Source organism: Spermophilus citellus (genome assembly GCF_964194105.1).
Source record: "Spermophilus citellus genome assembly, chromosome: 6".
NCBI lineage: Eukaryota > Metazoa > Chordata > Mammalia > Rodentia > Sciuridae > Spermophilus > Spermophilus citellus.
Window position 1 is genome coordinate 62,094,009 of NC_138187.1, and position 17,367 is coordinate 62,111,375.

General features: G+C 43.9%; 1 protein-coding gene across 4 annotated transcripts in view; it reads right to left on the bottom strand.

Annotated features, from left to right (window-relative positions):
- Positions 1-17,367, bottom strand: part of FRMD4A (FERM domain containing 4A) — a 311,522-nt gene that overhangs the window by 66,692 nt on the left and 227,463 nt on the right. For all 4 annotated transcript variants that reach the window (XM_081297994.1, XM_081297993.1, XM_081297992.1 and 1 more), the window contains exon 11: positions 14,231-14,317. In XM_081297994.1, the coding sequence (XP_081154120.1) occupies positions 14,231-14,317 (87 nt within the window). The remainder of the gene's footprint in view (positions 1-14,230; positions 14,318-17,367) is intronic.

The window sequence follows — 17,367 nt, forward strand, 5'->3', positions numbered from 1 at the left end:
AAAGGAAATGAAGATCAATCCATGTCACAACATGAAGGAACCCTTGGAAACATTATTCTAAGTGAAACATGCTAGTCACAAAAGACCACAAATTATTTATTTATTTTTTAGAGTCCAGAATAGATGGATCCAGAGAGAAACAAAGTAGATTGGGGGTACCTAGGGCTGGGGATTAGGAAGAAAGGGGAGTGACAAGAAGGTTCTTTGTGGCCTTCTGCTGGTTTGGCCAGTAAATCCTAGACTGGATTCCTCAGGGATCAGTGATAATCTTTGATTAAAACTCAGTCAAAGTCCTCAAAAGTAGCGGTAGTCCAGGATAAAAACACGGCCCCCTAATCCTCAGAGTATCCCTTTCCAAAGGAAGCTTGCTCACCCTTGTCAGACAGTTCCCCAGCCAGCACCCCTTCTCCTCTGCCGTGGGGGCCTCCACTGTGGCGACTCACTCCCCTGCCCGTCAGCACCAGGGCAGTGGGGCAGCGGGGCAGAGGCCCTGACAGCACGCTATTCTCCTCTTGCTGCTCTGCTGCTGGTGAAAATCCGGCCAGTGACCAGATTTTATGAGTCTTCAAACCTCAAACATAAACTCAATTATGTATTTAAAAATACACATGCACACACAGAAATTCACTCAGCTGGGATTTCTAATGCTTACTGAAGGTAGGGCTGGGTTTTGAATGCCAGTTAAACTTGAGTACCCCGAGGTTGGAACCTACAGCCCCTCTGGCTCTTTGCCCTCCTGTTAAAAGCCAGAATAGGAACATTCATTACAAGTAGCTGAGCACATTACAGGGGGCACAGAGACCCCATGGGCTATATTAGATGGCCATATGTGACTTCCCGAGTGTTCTCAGGACCAGTGAAGGGATGCACAAAACCCCACGTAGCCATCAGAAACATCTGTTGGACATGCCAGAGAAAAAGAATTAGTGGTGGGACAGTCTACATCACTGCCCAGGGCTCTCTGGAATCTCCATCCACTGACCCCACACAGGCTTGCTGTGAGTTATGCTGTCTGCAGGTAACTTTGCCTCTGTGTCACTAGAGCCAAGGATGGTAAAATGGAAGACCTGGGTGAGACCTTGAGATGAGCTACACCTTGAAAGAAAATTGGGAGCAGACCTTCCAGAAGGAAGAAAAGAGCAGGAACCAAGAGCCAGTTAGGAAGTCTACCTGGCTGTTAGATGGGTCAACACGTGCCGTTGCTTGCCTGTAGCAGCCCTGGTTTGAATGACATCCTGGCACAATCGATAAGCCTCTTTTCTTTTTATTTATTTATTTATTTATTTATTTTTTAGTTTTCGGCGGACACAACATCTTTGTTTGTATGTGGTGCTGAGGATCGAACCCGGGCTGCACACATGCCAGGCGAGCGCGCTACCGCTTGAGCCAAATCCCCAGCCCCCCCACCCCTAAAAGTGGCCTAGTTTAGATATTAAAACTCGATGGTCTGCGGCTAGGGTGGTGCACACCTACAATCCCAGTGACTTGGGAGGCTGGAGTAGGAAGATCACAAGTTCAAAGCCAGCCTTAGCAACTTAGCGAGTCCCTAAGCAACTTAGTGAGATTCTGTCTCAAAATGAAAAATAAAAAGGAGTGGAGATATGGCTCAATGGTAAAGTGCCCCTGGGTTCAATCCTGGTACCCGCCCCCCCCAAAAAATAGATCAAAAAACAAAACAAAAATCCTTTAGGCTGGGAATGGGGTTCAGGGGTAGAGTGCCCTGGATTCAATCTCCCATACCAAAAAACAAAACAACAACAAATCAACAAATGAAACCCATGGGCACAAAAAGACAAATACTTTGGTTGCATTTATCTGAATATCTAGAATAGTCAAAGAATAGAAACAGAAAGTGGAATTGTGGCTGCCAGAGGCTCAGTGAGGAGGAAATGGGAAATCATTGTTTATTGGTTACAAAGTGTCTGCAAGACGAAAACAGTTCTGGAGGTGCGTCACACAACACCGTGAATACACTTAACACTACCGAACTGTACGCTGAAAAGTGGTTGAGGGGAAATCTTAGGTTGTATGAATTTTATCACAATTAAAAAATAAAATAAAACAAACAACAACAAAAAAAAACAAACCTCAGATGACTCTGAAATCCCTCACCCACAGCTGGAGTATGAAAGGTTTAGGAGGGTGGAAAGCCAGAGAGCTCTATTAGAGGAGGTGTCTTTGGGAGAGGGATGTGCTGTGCACTCACCACTCCCCAGAGAGGAAAGGTGGCATCAAAGATGATGCCTACTGTCCCCCTCCACCTACTGGAACAGGGTGCATTGGGTCATTGAGAGAGCTCGACAGGTGCCCTTGAGGTCACATGAGCTGGAGGAGAGGTAGAGTCCAACTGGGAGATGGGAGAAGATCTAACTTTAAATCAAACTGGGAGCTGCTATAGTTTAGGTCTTAAATGTCTCCCAAAGGCCCCAAAATTAAAGTCTTGGTCCCCAGGGGAGTGCCATTGGGAGGTGATAGAACCTTTCAGTGGGGTCTAGTGGGAGCATCTCAGGTCATAGGGTGTGTTCCTGAAGGGAATTTTATTTTCTTTACTTTTATGTGGTGCTAAGGATTGAACCCAGTGCCTCACATGTGCTAGGCAAGTGCTCTACCCCTGAACCACCACAGCCCCCTGAAGAGGATTTGAAGACTCCAATTCTTGCCTCTTCTGTCTTTTGCTTTGGTGATGAAATGAGTGGTTTTTCTCTACCACTTGCTCCTGCCAGGTTAGCACAGGCCCCAAAGCAAAACAGAACTAGATAAGGAACTAGAAGCACCAAAGCTGCAAGCCAAAATAATGCTTTTGTCCATATAAATTGATTATCTCAGGAAGTTTATTATAGGCAGAAATCTGACACAGGAGCTTTCCTAAAGGACTGGACATTCTGATTTTTAAGAAAAGCTTATTTTGCTATTTAAAGGGACTGCATAACTTGATATTTAATGTAGGAGTGATCAGAAAAGTCACGCACTGCCCTGTGGTTTTATCAAGAGACAAGGGAAGAACACATTTCAAGGAGTAACATGAGATAAAAGAGATTTGCCCTTGAGACCCTGTGGTCAATGTTCTTGCTGTACTCTGCAAAGTCTTTGGTTTACAAGCCAGAAACACCAAAGCTATTCATAAGCTACTACTGGAGTGCATGAGGCTAGTGGATGCTCTTCTGCAGTGAGTTGGGATCCAACAATAGCATTTGGTTTTGATTTGCTTCTTCAAATTACAGCCAAGGTCAATGGGGCCTTCAGGAGTGGGAATCTGCATCTGCAGAGTTATTTAGAAGCTTGTCAGTCTCGAGGGAGCCACTGTGTTGTCCGGCTGTGTGTTTATTTGCATGTTATAAATACCTAGTGTCGTGTTTGACTTCTCTTGTCCACACAATCAACGTGGCTATTTATGTGGCCTTTCTTGGGGCTGGTGCGCGTGCCTATGTAGGGGCAGGGAGGACAAGAAGTCTAGGTGACCAGGCATTGGCGTGGGAATCAGAGGAGTCCTAGGAGACCACATACCACAAAAGGCATATCAGCTGGGGGAGAGAAGCTACTCTTGGTCATTTAATAAGCTCTAGCTTGGGCTCTGGCTCATCTGGAGAACAAAGACACAGAAACTGGCATTTCCCCCTTCTACCACCTTCTCCTGGAAAAATGCTAATTTTCATTCTTTCTTTTATTCATTACTCCCCCCTGGCTTTAAAATGAGCTTGCCTCTTGTTTTATTCCTCTTCCTGAATATTCTCTCAATCTCAAGACTCCTTATCAGCTACATCGACCTTGTTGAGGAGGAACTCAGGCCCAGGGAAGTGATTCATCTAGCAGAAATGGAGGTAGAATGGTCTTGACTACTGGCCCAGGTACGTGGCCAAATGCGTGAGGCGGAAGAAGGTACATACCTCCCCGAAGGTTTGTGAAGCCGAAAGACTGGCCCCAGTGACCATAAGGAGGATCTTCAGAGCTTGAATGTACTTCCTCCAAGAGGTGCCTCTGAGCATGTCACCCTGGGAGAGAAGTGGACCCCCTCTCCTTAAGGGATAATTGCATAACTCTTCCTGTACTTTTTCAGGGAAATTCTCTCATATCTCACATAATAGCTTTGAAGAATTACCCACCTGGATGAGGCAATGCCTTTTTACCTGCACAAAGACAGATTAACCTTCCTCAAATGTCAAAGTCTGACACCAGCATGAGTTTCAACAAGAATACAAGCTGGTGCTCTTGGAAGCTTGGCTTACTCAGGACTGGAGTCAAAATGGTCTCCAGAGGAACCTGTGGGAACTAAGGGACTGTGGATTCCCAGATCCAAGGACCAAGGGGAAAAAAATCAATTATTTTAACAAAGAGATGTTGTTTACTCTGAGGAGACCCTGACTTTCATCAGTATAAAAAATGACTGGAACGATATTTTGCTATGTCAAGGGCAAGAGTGCTTTTATCTTGGGGAATGGGAAACTGTTTGAGAGGCAAACTTATTCAAGATGGAGAAAATTAGACTACATTCATCCTGCATCTTAAGAGTCACCATTTCACAGATTGAAACAAGGAGACACAGAGAAGTTCTGTAATGACTTTTTCTGAATATCCTGAAATTGAGTTAATAGTACCCAAGTTCTTTGGTGGAGATTTACTTTGGATCTTTGAGTGGATGTGGAGATCACTGGCTTACAAAACCTTTTTTTTTTTTTTTAAGGTGCAACTGTTCTAGGAAGGAATTTGATTTTAACAGACTAAAACATCTTTTCAACAAAAAAAGAGATAATTACATAAATTGGATAAAGTAGAATCATAGATAAAGATTCTCCTTAATTGCCTATATGTAGAAGAGTATTCCTCAAACTTTATAGCATGTATTCAAATCACCTTGAGGGCCTGGGGAGGCAGATTATAAGTTCCTCCATGGGTAAGTCCCAGTGGGGAAACCAAGTTTGCATTTCTACCATGTTCTCAGGTGATATGGATGCTGCTGATCCAAGGACCATAGTTTGAGAACCATTGTGGTCAAAACACTGTGCTGTGTTGACTGGTCTCTCTTCTCAGAGTTCCTCTTTTAGAATCCCCCTCAGCTGGAGAGAGTCACTTTCCCAAGGTCAAGCCCCGCTCTATGCAGGTCACCTAGACCTAATGATTGGTTGATGCTGGGGGCCAAGGCTTGGCCCCTAGCCTCATGGCGATGATTCTGAGGACTTCAGCTTCAGAACATCACTCTAGGTTGAGTGATGCCAAGTCAGGATTGTATAGGAGCTTAGCTTCTCTCTCTGCTTTGTCCCGCTGACTTCCCATTTTCCTAATCTGGGAGATCTCCCCATTACACTTACTGCATGCAAGGCCATCTTACCCTGTCCTTCCCAGGGAACCTGAGGTACAGAGTCACTTAAATGCTCCCTGCTCAGAGACTACTCCTGACCACATATGAGTTCTGAGTCTCTTGCTTTATTGCCTTCATAAGGTTTAATATTTGGACCCTCTGTATTATAGATTTATTTACTGCTGTCATTTGACTGCCTTTCCCACTAGACTGTGGGCTCTGGGAGGGCAGGGAGCTTGTCTCCCCCTGCCCTGACTGCAGAGCTGAGAGCGAAGCTCTGGCACATGATAAGCACTTGGACAACATTTAACGAACAAGTGAATGAACTTCCAGAAGGAAGAGCCATATATCCTCACCACATCCAACAACTCCAAGGGTTGTAGTGACCTAGGAAGTCTGGGAAAATGGAAGGTGCTTTCAAAAGTGTTGTATTAGGACTTGAATTTACTTATTATTTCAGTGTTTTTTTTTTTAAGCAGTTCATTCAATGTTTAGAGCAAGCTCATTTTGCTATATGAGCAAGATCAGGTTTCTTTCAAGCACTAGAAGACAAATGGGAATTGGTGAGGCAGGGTGACTTGCTCAGCCAGAGTGGTCTAGTAAAAAGGACCCACCAGAAATGTTGGGTCCTGCTTCTTGACCCCAGGATCTTGCCTCCATATATCATCATCAGAAGCGAGCTCAGGTCAGTTCCCCCGGAGCCTGACTGTTAAGTCTGAATTCCCTTCAGAAACCCTCATATAGGCGCCATTTTAGTGGTGGGTTCTTCATTGTTGCATGCTCTGCAGTGAACTTTTAACACTCTATCTCAACATGCTCAGATGATCATAATACTTGTATTGGAGAAGAGACAGGGGTTTCTTTGCAACACAGGTAACACTGCACGTCTGATAGTGGTTTGAGAAGGGCCATGTTCAGGACTGTTGTCTGCCAAATGAGATCTCATCATGATGTCATATATATATATATATAAATATATATATTAAATCAAAACACTATATTATACCTCATCAATATGTACAAACGGGGGCTGGGGATGTGGCTCAAGCTGTAGAGTGCTTGCCTGGATGTGTGTGGCCTGGGTTCGATCCTCAGCACCACATACAAAGATGTTGTGTCCGCCAAAAACTAAAAAAATAAATATTAAAATCTCTCTCTCCTTTCTCTCTCTCTCTCTAAAAATATGTACAAACGTATCATAGAAAATGTTTCTTCATATCAGAACGAGATCATGATTTTCTCATAACCCTACTGTCTTTTTTTTTTTTTCTTTTCTTTGTTGAAGGTTTATTTTTAAATGGAGTTTTTGGTAACTCCCTATGTCCCCTTCCCCTCCCCCAGGTCTGCTGCTCAGCTTTGAGGATGCCCTTCCTGATGACCCACGGTCAGGGCCTTTCACCCACAGGCACTAAACTCTTCCAGGTCCACTCAGGCCTTCACAGAGATCTGAAGGACTGATAAGAGGCAAATGGAGGAGGCCCTTTGATCCTGCACTGTGAATGAGCAGCGGCTGCAAAATGCTAAGAATGCTAAACGCATTAAGTGTAGCTTTTCTCCCAGGAGTACACAGGGTGTGGTTTCCGAGGGGAACACAGATGCTAGAATGAAGGAGCCACCCGTTCAGGGCCAGCCAAGTCAGAGGGCTTAGCAATCAGCAAATGAGTCAAGCACATCCAAAGAGAAGCTGAAAATGAAGTCAGCAGTTCTTATCATACTGAATAATTTAGCAGGGCCATGCTGCTGGGAGCCAGCTCATAGTTAATGGAATATTTCCTGTAAATATTATCTTCCCTTCCTGTCTCATCATCTTATACAGTTCAAAAGTCTTTACTAATCTGAGGAGGTGACAGTAATTCATCAATTCCCAGAGCCAACTCCCCCACTTCTGAAATACTCTTTGGAATCATAGGAAGCCATACTGGCTGCTCAGGGACAAGGGGCAGGCTAATTACTCTGGTTCCTTCTCCTAATGCCTCAGATGGGACCCCATAATGCTTCTAATTGTGCATCTAAGTGTACATAAAAGCCCCCCTAATTGCACATCAAATAAACAAGTAAATGCTGTCTGCTAAGTATGTAACAAGGACCGATGTCACCATTCTTTCCCAATGGAGAGTTTTCATCGAACGCGGCTGGTGAATTGGCTAAATCTGGGACGGATGATCTACAGATATTGAGTATTCCTTCTTGGATGGGTCTTAGGAATCACATGCTTCACACTATCTGCTGTCTGACGCTTCTAGCCTCAGATACAGCACGAGGGATCTTTAACTCTCTTAGTGTCCCATTCAGATGGAATTTTCTGCTTTAATTTATAACAGCCTCTGATGACCAGACGCTCTGCCTACAGCTGTAAAGAGTACAAAACACAGGGATTCTTCTGAGAAGAGGGATCAGCCTGGCGCTGGTGATGCTGTGAGTCTTTGGTGCAAAACAGCCTGACTTCACACTACTGGGACTAATGCCGCTTTGCCCTCAAAGCGGGTAGATTGTCCCAGAGATTAGAGTTTATCACACTTCTCCAGGCTTTGATCTAAGGACGTGGAGGACCTCCTCCTCCATAGATGAAGCCCCAGGTAAGAATCTGCCCCATGAAATCCAGGTTCTGCAAAAGTTAATAAATAAGGCCTCTTCGATATGTTTCATTTACTTCTCAAAGGTTTTGGGAAAGAAAGGAAATACGCTTACTTGTACCAAAGCAACTGGCAAAACCCACGGGACAGTCAGTGTCACTGTTGATGGTCATTTTTCTGTTTTTGATGGCCTGGGTCTCTATACTTCACCATAAATGTACACTAAGATGAAGCTCAAGATTGATCTCAAGGGCCCAAGGGCCAGTCAGACACTATTTCAGTTGTTCCCTGACAGGACCTTTACTTTGAAATGCTCACTCAGGCAGCATTTATTTTCAAACAGGCATGCACATGTTAAAAATAGGATTCTGTAACAAGGATAAAATAGGGTAAAATAATCTATAGAGCTGAAAGTTTTTGTTTATTTGCTTGCCACTGTAACTCTCTGACCTCTGTTACCCCTGCTAAATGGAGACTGTTGGGCGTGTAGACATGCGGCTCTCATGCTCTGACACTACACCGTGAAGGGAAAGAGTTGCAGTATTCAAAAGGGATGTTTCCAAGAGTCACATGGCATGTGAATATGACAAGAGTTCAGAAGTGGGGAGGCAGATTGAGGGTGAAAGGGAAAATCATTGGCTGAAGGGCAGAAAGCAAGATTTCCTAAGAGCCTATGTGGGGCTATTTAATGGCTTATAAACATTTCTGCAAATGTGGGGAGGATCATGAACTGAATCCAATTCCATGCATGCATGATGAGTTTAGATGATGAACCCAACTACTATGTGTAACTATTTAGCTCTAAAAATAAAAGTAAAATAAAAAAATGTAATGGAAAGATTTAAAAATAAAAAATAAAAAAATAAAAAAATAAAAAAAAACTTAAAAATTACTTGCACCAGCAATTCACTTTTAAAAAAGATATTTTAACATAAAAAATCAGAAATTTAGGAATTATACAATTTTAAAATAAAGGTGATTTCTTAAAAATAATAATAGCAACTCTGCAACCTATCTACAGATATGGTTGGGGTTTTGCCTGAGTTTTTAAAAAACAACTCACCTAAGCAAGGACCATTGCTCTGGGGAATGCGATTATATTGTAGATTTCAAACACTTAGACTTGTTTACCACTTTTTAGGGCATTTGTGGGCTATTCTTCTGCATGTTGTCCCCAAATATGAGGGATGTGGTCTTCAGAAGTTCACATTTCTGAACTCTTCTGAACACATCCAAAAGGCAAAATCCAGTCTGTGAAATGTTCCCACATGTCTAGTATTTCCTGACACAACATGTGCCCCAAAGGCCATTTTTTGTTTGTTGGCTTTTAAACATTTTAAACAAAACTCGGCAGCTTGAAGATCCAGGCAGCAGATAATAGGGCACAATCAGGAGGGAGCAGCATGCTCTCTCTCTCTCCTCTATTCCACCTGTGAGGTTCTTCTGTACCAAAGCCAAAGCCACTAAACTTCATAATGAAGATTCAGTGACATAAGGTAGACTCTGGAGCTAGAATGTCAAACTGCATCTCAGTCAGACAACTAGGACCAGACTACAGCAGCCCTGCCCATTTCTGGACAGCCATCAGCTACCCCTCCTCAGTGGTTTTTGGGGGCATTTCTCAGGGGCTTATTTGGCTATGCAGGAGCAGATTCTCACAGGCAGCTGCTGAACTCCTCTGGCTGTGCTAATGGTTTCCTGTGCACATCAGAGGATGCCTTCAGGACCTTCAAAGGGAAGCAGCAGGCTCAGCTCTGACGCTGCCTCTACTTGAATGTTGGCTCTTAGTATTGTAGTGCCATGTGACAGAGCCGCTATAACTGGGTCAGAGTATCAGCAAAGGTCTATCTGCCCCTGGGCGAGAGCAGCTTCCTGGGCTACAGATGCAGCTGTTACCACAGACTTCTCTCCAGGTGCTCAAAACTGGGTGCTACCAATTCCCGAGGATCCCCGAAGGCTGGAGGTGGCCTGGCCCCTGTGCCAGGAGGGAGTGGTGACACCTGGAGGGCATCCTTCACATGCAGCTCATTAAGCGTCCCTCACAAGCAGCTTACTAAGCCTCAAATCTATGCTTGGGAACTTGCCAGCTCTCAGTGTGCAGGACACTGGAGCCACACCTTCTGAGCTTAGCTGACTTTCCCCAAGTCTGAGTGTGCAAAGGAAGCATGGGTGGCCATGAGTGATGGTCCCCGTCTCCAGCTGCACACCAGAATCACTGGGAGGAGGCTTTCTACCTTCTCTGCTGTAGGGTCAGAGGTGAGTGGACAAGACTGGAGGAGGCAACCAGACACTAGAGCAGTCTCCCATGAACTGCTGACATAACCACAATCTGGAGGCACCAGATAGAGTGTGGTGCTTCCTGGGAGAAAGTGCATCGCTATTCCTCACTATGTGCCTCCTTAAAGTCCAGTTCTGGAACCAGGCTTCATGCCCTATGGGTTCAGAGCCTCTCATGTGTCCTATATAACAGCTATGGTCTTTTAATGATGGTGATGATGTTGGGTGTGAGAAGAGGAAAAAGATATGGTGCCCAGCTCTTCTTGCAGCTGCTATTTCATAACTATGGCTCTGGTTGAGTCTTTGGTTTTAAGTGGCATCCATGTGTTAGCAGAGGTGGGGTACTCCTTGAAACTAATGAAGCTGGGACTTCCTTTTAAGGGCCTTTCAAAGTCCTGATTTAACTTGATTATAGATTTGTTTCTCAAAAAGGGCCCCCTGCTAATGTGCAAGCTTCAGGACCCACACAATCAAGATCTGCCTCTCTGTCTCCCAGGGATCATCATGACAAGGGGATAAAATCTTTAATGCACAGTCAATGGTGAATTTTCAGGGGTGGGAGTGACTGCTCCTACTTTTCCTCTCCCTGTTCAGTCTCTGGTTCAACAATGCTTTGGAAATTCTTGAGTCTCCTGAGCTCCAAGTGAATACCTGACCCTGATGGCCTGCCTGTTAAGCCTCAAACTGTGCATATTCTAGCTGCATCCATCCACCACTCCCAGGTCTCCCTCCCTCAAGGTCCCATGCCTTGGCTGACTAAGAAGCCTAACAGTCCCTGTAGGTTGCCCTCTTCTCTTACTGCCATCTCTCCCTCCAGAGTTAACCATAACATCTGCCTTCTAGAATCTCCTTTGAATCTTTCCTCCTCGATCCCTATTATTGAGAGTCAACCCTAGTCCCCAACTTCAAAGTAGTCCTGCCTTCCAAGTCCTGTGTTCCTCCAAGCCATCCTCCACACAGCAGATGGGCACTTCTATATCAGTGAAAATCTGATATGGTATTCTCCTCGGCTCCACATACTATTCTGTGGCTCCTGCTGCTGAGAGAGGGTGAAGTTGTCTTAGCAAAACCTTTGAGGCCTCCAGAACTGGCCACTGCAGGCTCTCAGCCTCCCCTCCAGCTTCTTCCTCAGCTTGTGTTCCAGCTCTGTGTGTGCTCTGGACTCCCTTGTACCCTGATGCCCCCCACTGAGTGTCCCTACATACTGGCCACTCTCTCACACCCCCTCCCCAGTCCTATTGTCCATCTGCAAAACACTCACAGCCCTTTAAGATCCAGCTCACCTTTGCTTCTTCTGTGAAGGCTATTCTCTCTCCTTACACCCAAGTGGATACTCTCTTAATTTACCACCCACCTCACACAGGCTTCTATATGGCACCAAGACATTGCTATGTTATGAAGAAGGTCCTTCAAGGATTCATATGTTGAAATACCTCACCCCACTGTGAGGTATTAAGAGGGCAGAAACTTATGACTATGGTGTTTAGAGGTCACATTTGGGAAATGGCTAGGATCACATAACATTATCAAGGTGAAGTCCCCATGATTGCATTCTGGTAGCTTTATAAGAAGAGGGAGATACCAGAACACACACACACACACACACACACACACACACACACACACACACCCTCATGCATGCATTTGCATATGCACACACATTCCTTATCTCTTGCCATGTGAGGATGCCCCGTGCTGCCCAGGGACGCTGCTAATAAGAAGGGCTTCACTGCATGTAGCTCTTGACCTTGGACCTCCAGAACTATGAGCCAAAATAAACCTCTTTTCTTTGTAAAGTTATCCAGTTCCTGGTATTGTGTTACTAGTAACAGCAAACAGACTAACAGTCACTGGCTCAATTATCACATGGCTCTCTCCTTGATACACTGGGCAGGACTGGAAGACTGGATTTGTGTCTTCTCTGGTTCCGTGCTTGGCATGCAAGAGGTAGGTATGCAGACCATTCTTGAATGAATGAATGAATGGCTCTGAAAGCTCCATAGCTCAGTTTTCCTTCAACTAGTAATAGGCTTGAAATTTCCAATTTCTTCCTCAAAGGCCACAGAAACATAAGTTATGTCAAATAACAATTCAGTCTGAGTTGGAGCCAACGCCCTGGAAAAATACGTTGACCTTTTAATATTTTTAAATCATTGACCTGAGAAAGCGTCTTAAGTTATTGTAAATTCTCTTATTCAGTGGCTGATTATTTATACCTTTGGTCTCCTATCTCAAAATCTGTTTTCCACTCTTACACTAATAGTTACGATTTATCGAACCTTTGCTATGTGTTCCACCTTGTGTTTGACATGTATCAAGTGCTCTTTCACTACATTTTCAATCTTCATTAGAAACATAATTAGAAAAACAGGTGGTGACGCATGCCTGTAATCCCAGCGGCTTGGGAGGTTGAGGTAGGAAGATGGCAAGTTCAAAGCCAGCCTCAGCAATTTAGTGAGACGCTAAGCAACTCAGTGAGACCTTGTCTCTAAATAAAATACAAACTAGGGCTGGGGATGTGGCTCAGGGGTCAAATGCCCCATTAGTTCAATCCCTCTCCCCATAATTAGAAAAATAAAGAGCATTTAAACATATTCATACATTGAATAGAACAAGTCTGAATACTTGTTAGTATGTCTTTCAAAAGCTTTGAGGGAGAGACTCCAACCGCTAGGTTTTAATGAACTCTGCTGTGGATCCCAATTATCCATGTTGGCTTTGGTCTTCCAATGTGGGCAGAAGAAAGGTGCATACGCTATGCAAGCAGGACTTCGTTAAGGCCCTGAGAGTGTTCTTAGCTTTTGCAAGCAGAAAATCAGTCAGGCAAGTTGGAGAGGGAGGAAGAAGCAAAGAGGAAATTAGACAAGAAAAAGCACATAAAATTATAAAGGCCACGTTGTAACAAGCACAGAGAAACAGAAATACAGACCCTGTGAATGAAAAAAAAAAAAGAGGAAAAACATAGGAACAAAGGGGATAGTCTGTTTTGCACAAATAGACGGAAGCAGAGGCTTTAGAGGTAGCCACAAAACAACATATCCCCCTGAATAATTCCTCCATCCCTTCTCAGGATCTTACTTAGAACTTCAGGGAATTACTGATCAATTGAGTAAAAATCCTCCCCAACCCAGGACCATTTTCCCTATTTAATTTAACAAAGTTGGTAAGGACAGACATCGTTAACCTGGCTTGGGTATGATAAGCTCAGATGTGTAGTGTGGGTTTCAATCCTATTTGTGGATTGTCATTCAAACCACAATGACATAATGGACCAATCCTGCTCTTGTGTTCTCTCTCTTTTTCTGTCTTTCAGAGCAAGTGTGGTTTTGATAGATTTTTAATACTGTATTTCAGGGTTAGAACTAAATACCATCTCTCTATCATTCTCTGCTAGAGATTCTGAATGACAGCACTTGCCTCAAAGATATTTTTCCATTATAATTTTTCAATTTGTTCTGGTCTAAAAAATGTGTGTAAATGAAAACAGACAATTCAAATATGGTGCCCCTCGCAGGGCTCTGCCTTGTGTTTCTAAGGACTTTGCAGACCTTTCTCTGTTTCCCTTTCTTTCTCTTCTGGCAAATAACCTTATTTTCTGACCACTTCCTCTAAGCCCCAGGAGATCCTCTGGATTCTCAGGACCTCCTCTGGCTCATCTCTTTATTCACCTCTTCCTTACCTGAGACCAGCGGGGGTTTTTAGTACATCCACTTTCCTCTACCTTGACTTAAAAATCTTTGAGAGAACTCAGATTGTCCTCAGGATTTAAAATAGACGGACTTTTGTTTATTCAGAGTATACAGCCCCAAGACAGTAAGGAACACAACAGTCTCCCATCTGCTCTGGGAGAACTGAGCCAGGCATCTTACCTTAAATAATTATAACAGCTTAGGTTTCCTTAGAGACAGGGAGAAAAAAATATTTACCCAGGGAACTCAGGATTATTGTGGAGTAATTTGTATACACTTAAATTAGCAAGGGATTGGCAAGCCTGTGGGCCACACGTTGTTAGCATTTTAACTCACTTTTACCCTGGTTTCTCTCTCAAAATGAGAGCCTTTAAGCCAACAAAGAAGACCACCCTTACCTTCCTTGGCTTCACTTTATCATGGTAGTCATACTGGAAGATTCCTTTGTAGCTTAGTCCCAGCCACCATGGTATCCCCTGCTTGTCCTAGGACATCAAAGAGTACAGGTAAATATGGGCTGCAAAAGATACACAGATCAAGAGGAGATTCTCCCAGCTCAGCTGAAAACAAGGGAAAAGGCAATTTCCTTGGAAGTTAACAGATGTGTCCCTCATAGCAAGATGCTCAGTTTTACAAACAGGGTGATGGGAGCCCTGGGCTGGGGAATTGGCTCTGTTTCTAACCTGCAGTACATCTCTACCAGCATCTCTCCCCTTATCTTTAAGGAGCAAATGCTCTGTTCTTTTTTTTTTTTTTCTTCTAAGACTGTAGGTCTTCCATGCTGGGCCCCTCATTCACCAAACAGAAAAAAAAACCTGAGAGATGTGGAACATTCCAGTAAAGTGAACAATCTTCTGAAGCAGAGAAACTGTCATCGACCATCAGCTAGAGACTATGAAAGGGACTCCTCTCTTTTTTAAGGATTAAGAAATCAAAGCAGCTGGGGACAGTGGCGCATGCCTGTAATCCCAGCGGCTCAGGAGGCTGAGGCAGGAGGATCCTGAGTTCGAAGCCAGCCTCAGAAAAAGTGAAGCGCTAAGCAACTTAGTGAGACCTTGTCTCTAAATAAAATACAGAATAGGGCTGGGGATATGGCTCAGGGGTCAAGTGCCCTGAGTTTAATCCCCAGTCCAAAAAAAAAAAAAAAAAAAATCAAATAGGGAGTTGGCTCAGTTTTACTCAGGACCCTCCCCAGCCCCAGCCAGCCAACAGCAGCACAGGCCAGAAAGTGTCACCTCTAATGTCCTGCTCCCCTATGAGGACACCTGGGTGCCAGACAGGGTCTTAGGACTGGCACTGTTGGACAGGGTAGCAAAACTGAAGCTGAAACATTCTCAAGGTAAATAACTAAATCAGAAACATCAAGTCTGTTTATTTCATTTTAAAGAGAGCTCTTGTCACCTCGGTGGCCGTTGCAATTCTATATTCAAATAGGGATGATTCTGAGTTGCTATGGAATGTTCCCAAATGCTAGTGTCTTATGGTGGGCATGCCAGGAGCTCTCCCCCAAGATTTATCCTATTTGTCACATCTCTGGAAAAACCCAGCACACTTCCACTGTGTCTTGAAAACTTAAAATCAGAATGATGGCTTTCTAGTACTTGTGGGGCATGAGGTACTTCAAGTCTAATCATAAAGATAAAAGGAACAAGAAATGTTGAAATTTTATTTAAAGCTTCAGGGGTATGTAGGTTTTTTTTTCTTTTTTACCTTTTTCCGTGCTGGGGATGGGACCCAGGGCCTCATACATGCTAGGCACATGCCCTACCATCGAGCTACACCCCTAGCTGAAAAATTTAAAGGTAGAATAAGATGCTTGACTTAAACCCACCCCTCTGGGAATACTTGTGCACAACCATAGTTTCAAAAAATAGAACAAGAAGAAACTGAATGCCCCCTGCCACCTCACATAAGTGTTATCATTATACCATAATCAGGCATCAGGGAGATCACATGGCCACCAAACAGGGAGCATGCATTACATCTGCTTGGGCAGAGGTGCTGCCCTGATAAACCACAGAGCAATCTGCTTATGCTCTGAGATTTCAGAAGCCAAACACCTGTACTCTTTTAACACTTTGAAAATTGTGTGCCCTGCTTCTAGTCTGAAAAAAGAGCACAAATCTAAAGTTTTATGGAAGGTAGAAAGCTTATATAGGGCTGGGGATGTGGCTCAAGTGGTAGCGCGCTCGCCTGGCATGCGTGCGGCCCGGGTTCGATCCTCAGCACCACATACAAACAAAGATGTTGTGTCCGCTGATAACTAAAAAAAATAAATATTAAAAATTCTCTCTCTCTCTCTCTCTCTCTCTCTCTCTCTCTCTCTCTCTCTCCTATCTTTAAAAAAAGAGAAAGCTTATATATCAGAGGCAGCCTTTTTGTTAGGTTCTAGAACCAACAAAAATGAACTCCGGATGGAAACCAGTCTGAAGACGCAATGAACCTCCCTGAATCTCAGTTTTCCAATATTTGGAAGACTTTTATGGGGGTAGTTGACGTGGTAAGTGTCTTAACTTCTTTTAATGATAGGAGAGAAAACTGAGCTCAAACTTAGAACAGACAGCAAGCCAGGGAACACATGACACAGGAATTCCTAAATTCCTGGTTCCTGTTCTGGAATGCAGATGCCACTGCTGTAAATCAACATGGAATATTCCTACAGCTGAGAAATCCTCATGGATCAACTCCTATGAAATGCGTCTGATCATCATGTGGGGAACTATTGAATTCATGTGTCTCCTCTATGGTAACAAGATGGTAAAATGGAAGTGGACTCCGCAGCGCTCACTAGTGTGGTCAACATCAACACCACTGAAGCCTCTTTTCACAAACCCTTGAATTTCCTTGTGGGGAACTGATCACCCATGACTTGAGAAAGGCAGGGCTGGATGTGCTTGCCGGTCACATGAGCTCTGGAAGGATAATGAAGAGGGGCTAAGCACTCCCATTGGTGGGAAGAATCTTGGTAGGACATCAGGAAGAATTTAACTACTTCAGGCTTTAAGAGATCCTGAGAGAAACTGTTGGGTGGGAATGAGGTCCCCACAGGTACCTCATAGTTCTATGCTCCACAACGGTAGTTCTAACACTTGTTCCCATTATGGAATTGCAGACATCCAACCACCAACTCAATTCTCAATATGTTTCCTCAGTAAATATTTGCTGAGCATCTATCATGGGCCAGGTGCTGTGCTTGGTTCTGGGAATGTTAACAGAATATAATATAGTCTTTACCATCAATTATCTGCAGTTTAGGAGAAGATATGGGCAGTTCTGTGCATAGCAATGACTTACAAAGTGTTATGTGAGTTGCTAAAGGTAACACATAATGAAGGAAATATGGCACATAGTGTAGTCTAAAGAAATTAAAAATATTGTAGGATGGAAACACTAAGAAAGACACTGGTAAAACAGCAAGAGGAGCTCTGATTGGCTGGTGGGACTGTCTGTGGATTAGAAGTGTTTTCTTCTCTTTTTAGCTGAACTTTGGGCAATGATTCAGCTAAACATTTTAGGTAGGAGTAAATGAAAAGAG